The sequence below is a fragment of the Microtus ochrogaster genome, unplaced genomic scaffold (assembly GCF_000317375.1).
Source record: "Microtus ochrogaster isolate Prairie Vole_2 unplaced genomic scaffold, MicOch1.0 UNK21, whole genome shotgun sequence".
In the NCBI taxonomy this organism is placed as follows: domain Eukaryota; kingdom Metazoa; phylum Chordata; class Mammalia; order Rodentia; family Cricetidae; genus Microtus; species Microtus ochrogaster.
In genome coordinates, this window is record NW_004949119.1 from 1,807,335 (window position 1) to 1,818,699 (window position 11,365).

Sequence of the window (11,365 nt, forward strand, 5' to 3'; positions counted from 1 at the left end):
GTAATGGGGTCTGGTGCCCTCTTCTGGCCTGCAGGCATACACACAGACAGAAAATTGTATATATAATACATAAATAAAATATTTTTTAAAAAAAGAAAGAGAAAGAGGGAATTAAGGCTATCTGGACTCAGTAGAACCCCACCTCACAACTAAGTGCATAATCAAAGAGATCATTTAGGGGCAAGATGCTGTTATCTGACCAAGGTCTGTCTAGATTACAAGAAGTTTTTGTTTGTCTTATTTGTGTATATTTTAATTTTTTAAAAGATTTATTTATGCTTTATGTGTATGAGTATTTTTTTTTCTGCATGTGTGTTATGTGTACCACATGTGGCCTGGCGCCCACAGAGGTCAGAAGAAGGCTCAGATCCCCTGGAACTGGAGTTACTGATAGTTGGGAGCCACAGTATGGGTACTGGGAACTGAACTTGGGTCCTCTTCTTCAGTCCCATGTGGGATGTGTGTGTGTGTGTGTGTGTGCGTGTGCGTGTGTGTGCATGTGGGGAGAGGGAGAGAGAGGGAGAGAGAGGTACCTGTATGTGCATGTGGGGAGAGAGAGAGGGGGAGAGAGAGAGGGAGAGAGAGAGAGGGAGAGAGAGAGAGGTGCGTGTATGTGCATGTGTGGAGAGAGAGAGGGAGAGAGAGAGAGGTGTGTGTGTGTACATGTGGGGAGAGGGAGAGAGAGAGAGGGAGAGAGAGAGAGGTGCGTGTATGTGCATGTGGGGGGGGAGAGGGAGAGAGAGAGAGGTGCGTGTATGTGCATGTGTGGAGAGAGAGAGAGAGGGAGAGAGAGAGAGGGAGAGAGAGAGAGGTGCGTGTGTGTGCATGTGGGGAGAGGGAGAGAGAGGGAGAGAGAGGTGCGTGTGTGTGCATGTGTGGAGAGAGAGAGAGAGGGAGAGAGAGGGAGAGAGAGAGAGGTGCGTGTATGTGCATGTGTGGAGAGAGAGAGAGAGGGAGAGAGAGGTGTGTGTGTGCATGTGGGGAGAGGGAGAGAGAGAGAGGGAGAGAGAGAGAGGTGCGTGTATGTGCATGTGGGGGGGAGAGGGAGAGAGAGAGGTGCGTGTATGTGCATGTGTGGAGAGAGAGAGAGAGGGAGAGAGAGAGAGAGAGAGGGAGAGCGAGAGAGGTGCGTGTATGTGCATGTGTGTGGGGGGGAGAGTTTGAGACAGGGTTTCACTATGTAACCTTGACAGGCCTGAAATTCACTATTAGACCAGGCTTGCCTTAAACTCACAAATTAGCTTGCCTCTGCCTCCCAAGTGCTAGGATTAAAGGCGTGTACCACCATACACGGCCCATGAGAACTTTTGATTTCCTGGTTTGGAGTTAGGGAGAATAGAAGGGAACGAGGGTTCGGAATGCTAGGGTAGAGAGGTAAACAGGGCCAGAGGGGCATGGGCTTGGAATGGAAGAGAGCAAGTATAAGGGACTATCATGGTCTCTGCCAGGGGGGAGGGGAAGCTGATAGGCCAACACCATGTGCAGCTGCCCATCTCTAAATACAGATCCTTGTGCTCTTCCTTCCTTTGCGATTCAGTGAACTCTGCCTCCAGAGGTATCAGATCTTCACGTTTGGTAACTCATGTACATCCCTGGGGAGTATGCCTGTGCAGTTTCCTATTTTAAATGCTTACACAAGTTCTCTAGCACTTAGAAAGAAACGAAGAAGTTAACCATTTGGTGCGGCCTAGCTTGTGTCCTCACATACCCCTCACTGAGCATGGGTCCTATGGTCCTGGGCCTGGCTGAGCAGTGGAGCAGGGTATTGTTTCGGAGTAGTCAGTGGAAAAGAGTCCTTCCTGCCTCTTTCTCCTTGCCCTTCTTACTTACCTCATCACTTCTGTCTCCCACACCCCCCATGGCTGGAATTCCTCTTATATTTTCACTTGGACTTATAACCAGTCTTATGTAATTTCTGGGACTCCTGAGTCAGGGGTGCACTTAAAAGTCCTGCATTAGGGAGCTATAAGCATGCCCTACCTCCAGTGAGCTCCATGATCAGCTTGCTGGATTTCCTCCTCTTGTTCGGTGCCGGGGTTCCTGAGAGAGGCATGGTGGAGATGGATTTGACCTGGAAGAAGTGGGAAGCAGGCTTGAAGGAAAGACGGAATGGGAAGGTGAGTGTGGAGAGCATGCTCACTACAGCCAAGCAGTGCTTCTCTCTTTCTGTTCCTTCCTTCCTTCCTTCCTTCCTTCCTTCCTTCCTTCCTTCCTTCCTTCCCTTTCTTCTTTCTTCCTTGAGATAGGATTTCTCTGTGTAGCCCTGGCTGTCCTGTGTCCTGGAACTTGCTCTGCAGACTAGGCTGGCCTCAAACTCAGATATCCGCCTACCTCTGCCCCCCCCCCCAATTGGCATGTGCCACCACTTCCAGGCTTAGTACTCCTTAACTTGGGGTTATGGGCAAAATTTCTTGGGACTCTGTGTGTGTGTGTGTGTGTGTTTCTCCAGTACTGAGGATTGAACTCAAGGCTTTAGGCATGCCACACAGGTTCTCCATACTGGGCTATGCTGTCCACTCTCAGGTTTTCACAGAAATGTGTTTTCCCCAAAAAAAGTAAAACTCCACTGCCTTGGGGCTTGTTTTCTTTGGAATCAAAGCAGGAGGTAGAACTGCGCCCCGTTCCCTCCCTGTTATCAGCCTCTTGTACCCATTTTCCATAGATCCTGTGTGGGGAAGCAGGAGCAGAGCTGGGGCTGAGGGCTGTGTAAAAGACAGCAACCCTGGCAGAGCAGTGCAGCCAAGTTTCCTGGGCCTGGCATAAATTTAAGGTCCTTATATATTCAGATATCAGCCTACAGATATGGCTCCAGACTCTGCTCTCCTCCTCAGCCTCCCTCAAAGTCCAAGGGGATGAAGAAATGTTCTGTGGTGTTGAGGAGATTCAGACAAAACATTCTCCATAGGAAGGAGAGGTTGTTGTTCTTCCAGGAGGCCAACTGGAATGTGGCCTGAGAGGTCATGGGTGTGTTCCTTGCTCCTTCAGGCACTCCTATCCCAAGCTGCAGACCTGGGGTGGAGAGTGAGCTGAGGGCAGTTGAGAACTGACAAGATGTCAGTTCAGCAATAACAAACACAGCAGTAGAGAATTGTGGGGGACAGAAACATAGTGATAAGATCCGGCTGTGGAGGGGACAAGCTAGGAAAAGATAAGAACTTCATTTTCTTCTTAACAATCATGCAATTTTCTGTGGAGTTCTGTTTCGTAAGGACAACTACACTCTGCCAGCCTAGAGGGGTCTCAGGCCACCCCTTCCCATCTCTCAGGTACCTCCCCACCCATCCAGATTCCTCCCAACTCCTTAGGTCCCTTTCTTTCCAACTCTGTGGCTCCAACTGGACAGCTGGGAGCTGAGCAGAGATGAGGAGCGAGGCCACTCCTCTGGGATGGAGCACCACAATTGCAAACAAGGAGGTCAGAAGAGTGGGCTCCAGCCCCTTCATGCCATGAAGAGCTACAGACTTACCAGCCGCTCAGTTGGTGGTCAGCTTGCCCTGGGGTCCAGCAGCTTGGGAGGCCTTGAGCTGCTGTGAGCGACTGGAGAACCTGAGCTGGGCAAGCGTAGGGGCAGCGCCGGCAGTGGGGGAGGGATGGTGGTTATTAATAGAGACGATGAGCACAAGCAGCTCAAATGGCACAGGGGGTACTGAGACCCTGGAACCAAGTTCCTGCCCTCCTTGCCCGATGTTCAGGAAAGGGGAAGGTCTACAAGAATCTCCCACCAGGTTGTCTGAGCCAGAGATCAGTCTGCTGAGGATTGTGCCTCCTCTGCACCTTGAGCCTTAGATCCAAAGATGCATTTCAGGAGGCAATTTAAGGCAGAGGTGGAGAGGAGGAGGACAGTAAGTGGCAGGTAAGATTAAGAGTAGGTAAAATAAAACCAGAAAACATGATTTGTGGGCCACTCGGGGCCATGGCAGGCCAGGGCCGGAGGAACCCATGGGTGTATTTGGGGCCGGAGAAATTAAAGCTCCAAGTTTGAAGACAGGATGGAAATTTTTACAGTGGAGTTGCTTTTAGACTTCTTGAATAGGTGGGTTTTTCTCTGAGGGTTAGATTTGGCAGGATGAGGAACCAATTTAGTCAAACCCAGAGCCAATGATGTAGTGAAGGCCTGTCAGCCCCACTCCTTTTCATTCTGGTGTCTTAGCACAGGGCTTCTCAACCTGTGGGACGCAACCCTTTCGTAGGACCCACACATCAGATCTTCTGCATACCAGGTATTTACATTAGGATTCATAGCAGTAGCAAAACTCTAGTTATGAAGTGGCAACGAAAACGGCTTTATGGTTGGGCGTCACCACGGCATGAGGGATAGTCTTAACGGGTGGCAGTGTCGGGAAGGTTGAGAAGCACTGCCGCGGGAGCTGCAGGAATACCCTGGACACTTCCTCATCTTCCGCTCATAGTCTGAAGCCAGCTGCTTTTGTACCTCTTGCCTTAATAGCTACCCTGAGGAAATGGCCTTTTTTTGTGTGTGTGTGTGTGGAGGGGGGGTTAACTTAGTAAACATATATTGTGGTACATGACTTTAACCCCATTACTCAGTACTTCCTACGTTTAAAGACAGCCAGGACTACACAGGAAAATCTTGTCCCTCACCCTCCCAAAAGTTCACTTTTCACCTGTGTTTTATAGTGCTTCATTCACATTCACCCCTCCCCCCCAACCCCACAACCATCCCTTGTTCCCACGCCCCATAGGAAGTGGTTTTCAGAATGCACGGGTCCCTCTGTCAGCTTCCGCCCCCATCCTTCCTGACCACACCCTTCTGCCATCCTATTCTTGTTATGCTAATTGCCCCCCCACTCGCCACAGCAGGTGGCCACTGCCCAGATCTTTCATCTTTGGTCCATTTCCTCCCAACCCAAGGAAACAGAAAAAAATAAATAAATAGTGAAAGGTAACTTTGTTATTACTACTACATTCTTGTCAAAACAAAACTCAGAGCCTGGTCACCTATGACCAAATACCTGAAACAATATATATGAAGACATGGTATTAGCCTGTGGTGTCTCAACCCTTCCTTTGGAATTCCCAGCTGCTGAACTTGGGAGCATCTGGTTACTGCCACAAACATGCCCCCTTCTGGTAAACTAACGACACTTTCCTTCTCGCATTCCAGTCAGTCCCTAGATTCTCTATGGTAGTCCAAGCCACACTCTGGTCTGTTCCATACCACCCACACCTGTCATTGCGTTCCCTTTCCGTGGTTCCCAGAGAACATTTAACACAGCTACGTCCCCCAGGGATCCAGGAAATGCGACGGCAAAGGGCTCCAAGAGCCTTTCTGGTTGCTCTCAGTTGTGCAAGCTGAACTACACCTTGAAAGAATGAGCTTTGGAAGAAGAGGGAGAGAGGCTCGAGGAGAGAGTGTGGGGATGGGAAAGAAAGATGGGAAGGCAGGAGGAGAGACAAGATCGGCACAGTGGGCTAGAGAAGACCACAAAGCCATCAGAATTGGCCATAAAACCAGAAGAGATGACAGCAACAGAAGGTGTGGGCATATGTTTTATTCTTGTGCACAAACCAAAGAATTGTGGTGCCCAATATTGGAAAGGAAAAGGTCGACTTCGAGGCAGGCGTGGCTGGTGGTGGTCTTCATGGAAGGAGAGTCCTTACCCTTCTAGGACCAGAAATTAGGACCTGAAGCGGAACAGGAACAAAAGCTGGGCTTCTGTGGGTAGGGTAGGCCAAAAAAGAGGTCTGGGCCCAGTGTCTCCCTGCCTTTCCCAGATAGTCAGGAGAAGCGGCAGCCATGGAAGGTCAGATTCACAGGAGGTAGCACAGCCACCAGCTCTAACATTCGGCCCACACCTCACACTGTTGCTCTGGCAAATGCTTGCATTCTCCTGAGCTCAGCCTGTCCCCCTATACTCCCTTACACATAGCTGGTCTCCCTCTTGGTCACATCACTCATTTCAGCCCTGCTCCTGGCTTTTGCCTCACTCTCCCCATGCACTCTCTCTCTGTTCACCTCTTTTCTGTCTTCAGCGGTTCAGAAGAAAAGCTCTACTTTCTGGATACTACTTGCTCAGCACAGGACCCCGCTTGCTAACTTCCGGAACTCCAAAGAAATAGAATTCTTAGTTTTATTCCAGGTCTAGCTTGTATAACTCAGACCCATGAAACTTGTCAGACTCGTTAACATCACAATGCTGTGTCCCTGCTACAGACATCCTCTCTCAGGAGTTTTTCTGCAGTTAAGCTCTTGTCCCTCACAAGATCCCTGTGGAGCTCTCTGGCCCTTCTAGAAGAAGGAAAAGAACTCCCCTCTTATCTTTGCCTCAAGAGAAGCTCACATATATGGTTAATTCATGCCTTTCCAGAGCAGATCTTAGCCACACACATTTGCAAAAGTATGAGCACACACACACACATACACACATACGCGGAGTGAGGAGTGTGGAGGGGCTCAGGACAAGGTTCAGTTGCTTGCCTAGTGGTGAGCTTTTTGCCTGAGATCTCAATGGTCATTTACAGTGCTCTTTTTGCCTAACACTAAAGTGCTGCCACAGACAGAAACACAAATGGGGGGGTGGGGGGAGAAACTGCTGAGACCTCTGGGTGGAGAAGCCAGAGATTGAGCCAGGGAAATATAGAGAAGATACCAAAGCAAAGATAACAGGTTAAAAAGCAGCAAGCAGCACAGAATTGAGAAACTGAAGGGGAACACTATCTCTGGCAAGAGGCGAGGCAGGGATAAAAAGCCGGTAGTACAAAGCGGAAGAAATGTCTGGGACTCTAAGTTCCATTACTTGGTCCTGGGGCCTCTTCCCTGTTCACTGATGCCCTGCCCCAGGCCTCCACACATGAGCCTGCAACCCTGTTCTGGTGGCTGAGAACCGGGGCCTAGCTACTTGGAAACCACAGGAGCTGGGGGTGGCAGCAAAGCTCCTGGGAGACTCTTGAGGATGGTCTGGGTTAGTGACAGGGGGTGAGGCCAGCTCTGCTCTCCAAATTGGTTCATCCAATGTGGTAGCCGCTCTGGGGGCAAGAACAGTGGGAACCAAGGGTTCTGCAGTGGGCTGGGGTGCCGGAGTGGAAAATCTGCGGATCTCCTGGACTCGGGCAGTTTTGGGAGGCCCTGAAATGGGGCCAGAAGTTGAAGGAACCTCATCAAAACAGAACATTGCAGTTTTGAGTTGGTATGGCTGATGCCGCATGAAATCCAGGGCCTTGATACCCTGTTTGGGGGTCGCCCGAGGACCCTGGGATTGGGCCTTATTGGAGAGAGTTCGGGCAGCTTGGGGGAAAAAAGGTGAGAGTAGTGGGTTGTAAGCAATAGGGGGTGGGGCACGGATGTTAGGTGAGTATTTCCACGATGGGGGCAGTGAAGGCGTGGGAGAAGGACTTCTAGGGCGAAGGCCAGGGTTAAGGCTACCGCCAGGTGTAGCCTCCACCACGTACCTGTCGGCACGGCTCTGCCGCTTGGCAAATAGCTCCCCACCCCTCCCCTGCAGCCTTGGGAGCTCCGGGATTCCAGCCAGAGGGGTCGACCCATTCACTAGCCCGTCAAGGAGCCCTTGAGAGGCGGGTTTAGGAGCCACAGGGGGTGGAGTCTTAGGAGTTGTAGGAGGTGGAGTTTTGGGAGCCATTGGAGGCGGGATTTTCGGTGGCACTTGAGACAAGGTCTTGTAACTCTTGCCCCCTAGTGGCTGCATGAAGTTACAGGCTTCAGCTCCAAGGCTTAAAGCATCCTCCTCCGTACCAGATTCCACACCACCCGCCCGAGGTTTTTCATCCAGGTTCTGCACCAGCGATAGCAGCTCGGGGTTGGGCGAGTTCTTCGGCTCTTCCTTTCCAGGTCGGAACATCTGCTTCCGGGTGCCCCGGCGCCGGGCCTCCTGCAGGATGCCAGTGCGGGCAGCTGGCACAGAGATGCGCTGCTCCCGAGCGCTGGCAGACCCGGGGGCCGCGGGGCCAGGCGCCTCCAGGCGCACAGAGCTTCTCAGAGGCGCCGACAAGAAGATGGAAGCGGTGGAGGTCATGGCAGCTGCGCTAGCAGAAGCGGGAGGCTCTGGGGCGCCTCCCGGTGTAACGGGCCGGCTCGGGGCTGGGATGTACAGGGAGCTAGTAGCGGTTACGGGACCGCAGGAGCGTGAGGTGCTGGGAGCCCCGGAGACGGGTGTGTGGCCAGGCATTCCTGTGATGAAGCTGGGCAGAGGGGTGGGCCCCTGCAGAGGGGCTGTGAAGGGGGACGGGGCGGGGTTGGTGGCTCCCAGGCCTTCGTTCACCCTCTTAGGGGCTAAAGGTCTGAAAATCACTGAGGTGGTACCTGACCTTTGTCCTTGTAAACCTGGGGTAAAAGGCCTCGCTGACCTGTTAAAGATACTTGGCGCTGGGCTGGGGGCTCCACCATCCGGCAAGAAGGGGCTAGGGCTGACTGCAGGGGCCGGCAAAGGGCTGAGTGGGAGCACAGCTGCCTCTGGGGGAGCACTCTGAGCTCGAGGTGGTGACTGCAGACCCTGCCCATTTAGCATGGCTGCTGGGCTCACCTGAGCCAAATCCTGGGTGCAAGAGGCTGCCCGTTGGCGCTGCTGTTCAAAGAGCTGGACCCCTCGCCCAGAGACCTCGCTCAACTGCCCTCCCTGGCCGGAGCTCTCTGTTGTTCCTGAGCCAGCCATGGCCAGCTCCATGTCCAGATAAGGGCTGTCCCAGTCGGACTGATTAGTAAGGCTGCGGGCGTCTGAGAAGGCCTCTTCGTCCAGCTCCGACTCACTCGTTGGGGGGAGGCCGTCCTCCTCCTCTGTTCCTGTCCCAGCTGCAGCCCCGAAACTCACTAGGGTGTACTTTTTGGCTCTCTGCCGCCGTTTCTTAAACATGAGCACCCCCTTGGAGTGAGGGTTGGGGGCTGCTGTTAGCAGGGATGCAATGGTCCGGCATTTGGTCTTGGCCTCCTTCACGCTCTTCTCCTGGAGACTTTCTGCCCGTTGCAGTTCTGAGGAGGAGATCAAGAGGTAGAGTAATCAACCCTATTCTAATTCTGCTCCTCAAAGCTCTGACCTCCTGTTTTTTCCTCCTAAAGGAACCACAACGTCTCTTGCCGGTGGCAAAGCCCTCTGACTTGGAGGCAGACTGGAGGGGAAAGGTGAAATCAAGGACAGGACACAGCCCACACCGCAGCTCTTCTGCCCCCTCTGTCGCACTCACGTTTTCCGGGAAATGAGCCTTATCCACGCCACACATTCTCCACCTGCCTCCCATTCCTGACTGGCAGTGGAGTGGGGGAGGGGTTATTCTAAGGCAGGCAGGACCCATCCCTGAGAGAAAAGTTAAGAAGGGACGCGTCTCCGACCGTACTATGTAAGTGGATCCCTCACACCTACTACTCCGTTAACCACGACACATAGATCCCTGTTGTCTCAGGGCCTCTCTACACGTCCCTTGCTGTTCTGGAACTCGCTGTGTAGACCAAGTTGGCCTCAAACTCAGAGATCCAGCTATTGCTGCCTTCCAAGTCCTGGGATTAAAGGTGTGCACCTCTGTACCCAGACCAACACACAGGTTCTTAACGAGGCCCTTCATTCACAATTCACAAGGTCACATCATAAACACTCCTAGAAGCAGCTCCCCTCTACCACGTTAACATCAGTCTCCTGAAAACCAGCTATGGGACATATTTCCTCCATTGAACTTCCATATTCACAATTGTCCCAGCTTACATACTCATCAGTTCATTTATACCTATACCCTCATACAAACACAGAGTTGCAAACACATCTGTCAAATACATGTTCCAGGTAGGACTTCCCAAAGTTTTTCCCGTAGAGACTCTGGTTTAGTGTCAATAGGATTTTAGAACTGACCTTGGCCCTCCTAACTGCTAGAATGCTCCTTTCCATCCAAGCTGCAGGTCAAGCCAAAGTGCTGCTCTCCAAGGCAAACCCCCACATCTTTAGGGGATTTCAAGGTCAGCAGGTAAATATATTCTCCTTTCTCACAAGTTGGTGTTGGCTCTGGGGTAGACAGCTTCAGAGGCCAGAACTGTTTCCTTTCCCATTTGCCTAGCCTTTCAAGTGGAGATCTCAAAAGAGGAGCACACCTTTAGGTGGGCACGAGAAGATCTGTGTGCTGAGGAACCAGGGCAGGACTTCACAGGCCACGTGCGGCCTGAGTAGCTGGGGCCGGGAGTAGGAAGAGCTGCCCTGCTATAGACCCCGCCCTGGACATGGATCCTTTCTGGTCTGTGATCCCCAGTTCCTCCAGGAAAATTCTTGACATTCCATCTACTTTTCCTCTCTAGATACCAAGCTGCTTTCCAGTTAGGGTCCTCATTCCTTTCGTCCCGCGTGTATAACACAGAATAGTATTATGCGTGAGAGAACAGACACAGGACTCAGACTTTAGTTTTGGGAGAATTACTTCATCTCAGCTGTTTACCTTCCTGTAAATAAGAGCATTATTGCCTAGCTCTTCATAAGATAACTTTGTGCACAGTGAGATGAGTAAACAGCATTGACACGCTGCCAGGGCCCACGTGAACAGCCATTGTGCTGTCCTGATGTAAGCAACACGAAGTGTTCCCACATATCTTCTTCCAGATTTGCACGAACATGGCCCCGTGTATCACAGGGCCCTCCTACTTCTCTCTCTTCCTATGAGTGTCCCACAGCTCGTGTGGTCATAAACCCCCTGCCATGCAGTCTTAGCAGCAACCCATTCTGAGAAAAGGGTGGTGACATTTTCCTGAAAGAATGAGGGAAAGGACAGCAAAAAAAAAAAGAGGATAAGAGAGTGTGGCCTTTCCCAACAACCACCCTTCCCACACTGCTGAGACACTACCCTCCCTCTAACCCCAGCACTCCCTTGAGTGGGAAAGGGTAGTACCTGCATAGAATGGGTCTTGGAGCTCAGGAACTGGGTCTTTGTCACAGCTGGCTTGGCTGAGGGGCTCAATGGCCTCCATGCTGAGAAAGGCAGAGCTGGCTGGAGCAGAACCAGCCTGAGTCACCCCCAAGGCCTTTTAAAGCCCCTTTGTCTTGTCTCCAGAGCTGGCAGCTGAATGAACTCACTGAGCTGTTTTTAGAACCTGTCCCCCTCCCAACTTCTGGTGTGATAGACGTGGGCACCTGCCTCCCCTTCCCCTCACCCCACCCCCTCTGTACTGTGAGGTCTGCTTGGCTAAAAATAAGCCTGAGCCACTAAATAGAATCTTGCCCAGCACGATGGGAAGGGGGGGTGCCAAAATGAGAACTAGGGATAAGTATGGGATCTTGAACATGCTTTTGGAATTCCTCTGTAGGATATGGGAACACTCTTAGGATATCAGACTATAAGTTCCCACATGTTTAGCCTCTATGCAAATCCAAAGACAGAATTCCTTGAAGGGAGAATCAGAATGGTGAAGAGAGAACAGGTAACC

At 51.7% G+C, this 11,365-nt stretch overlaps 2 protein-coding genes across 4 annotated transcripts in view; both read right to left on the reverse strand.

Moving 5' to 3' along the window:
- The window catches only part of Myoz1 (myozenin 1), a 12,096-nt gene extending 4,615 nt beyond the window's left edge, over window positions 1-7,481 (reverse strand). Inside the window, exons 1-2 of the mRNA XM_013353963.2 lie at window positions 7,411-7,481; window positions 1,981-2,071 (exon numbers count right to left, since the gene is read on the reverse strand). Coding sequence (XP_013209417.1) covers window positions 1,981-2,053 — 73 coding nt within the window. The 5' untranslated portion in view covers window positions 2,054-2,071; window positions 7,411-7,481. The remainder of the gene's footprint in view (window positions 1-1,980; window positions 2,072-7,410) is intronic.
- Window positions 5,509-11,365, reverse strand: part of Synpo2l (synaptopodin 2 like) — an 8,924-nt gene continuing 3,067 nt past the window's right edge. For 2 of the 3 annotated variants that reach the window (XM_013353961.2, XM_005367630.3), the window contains exon 4: window positions 5,509-8,941. In XM_013353961.2, coding sequence (XP_013209415.1) covers window positions 6,783-8,941 — 2,159 coding nt within the window. In that variant the 3' untranslated portion in view covers window positions 5,509-6,782. Of the gene's footprint in view, window positions 8,942-10,830; window positions 10,910-11,365 lie in introns of those variants that run through there. The other variant, XM_013353962.2, reaches the window with a different exon arrangement.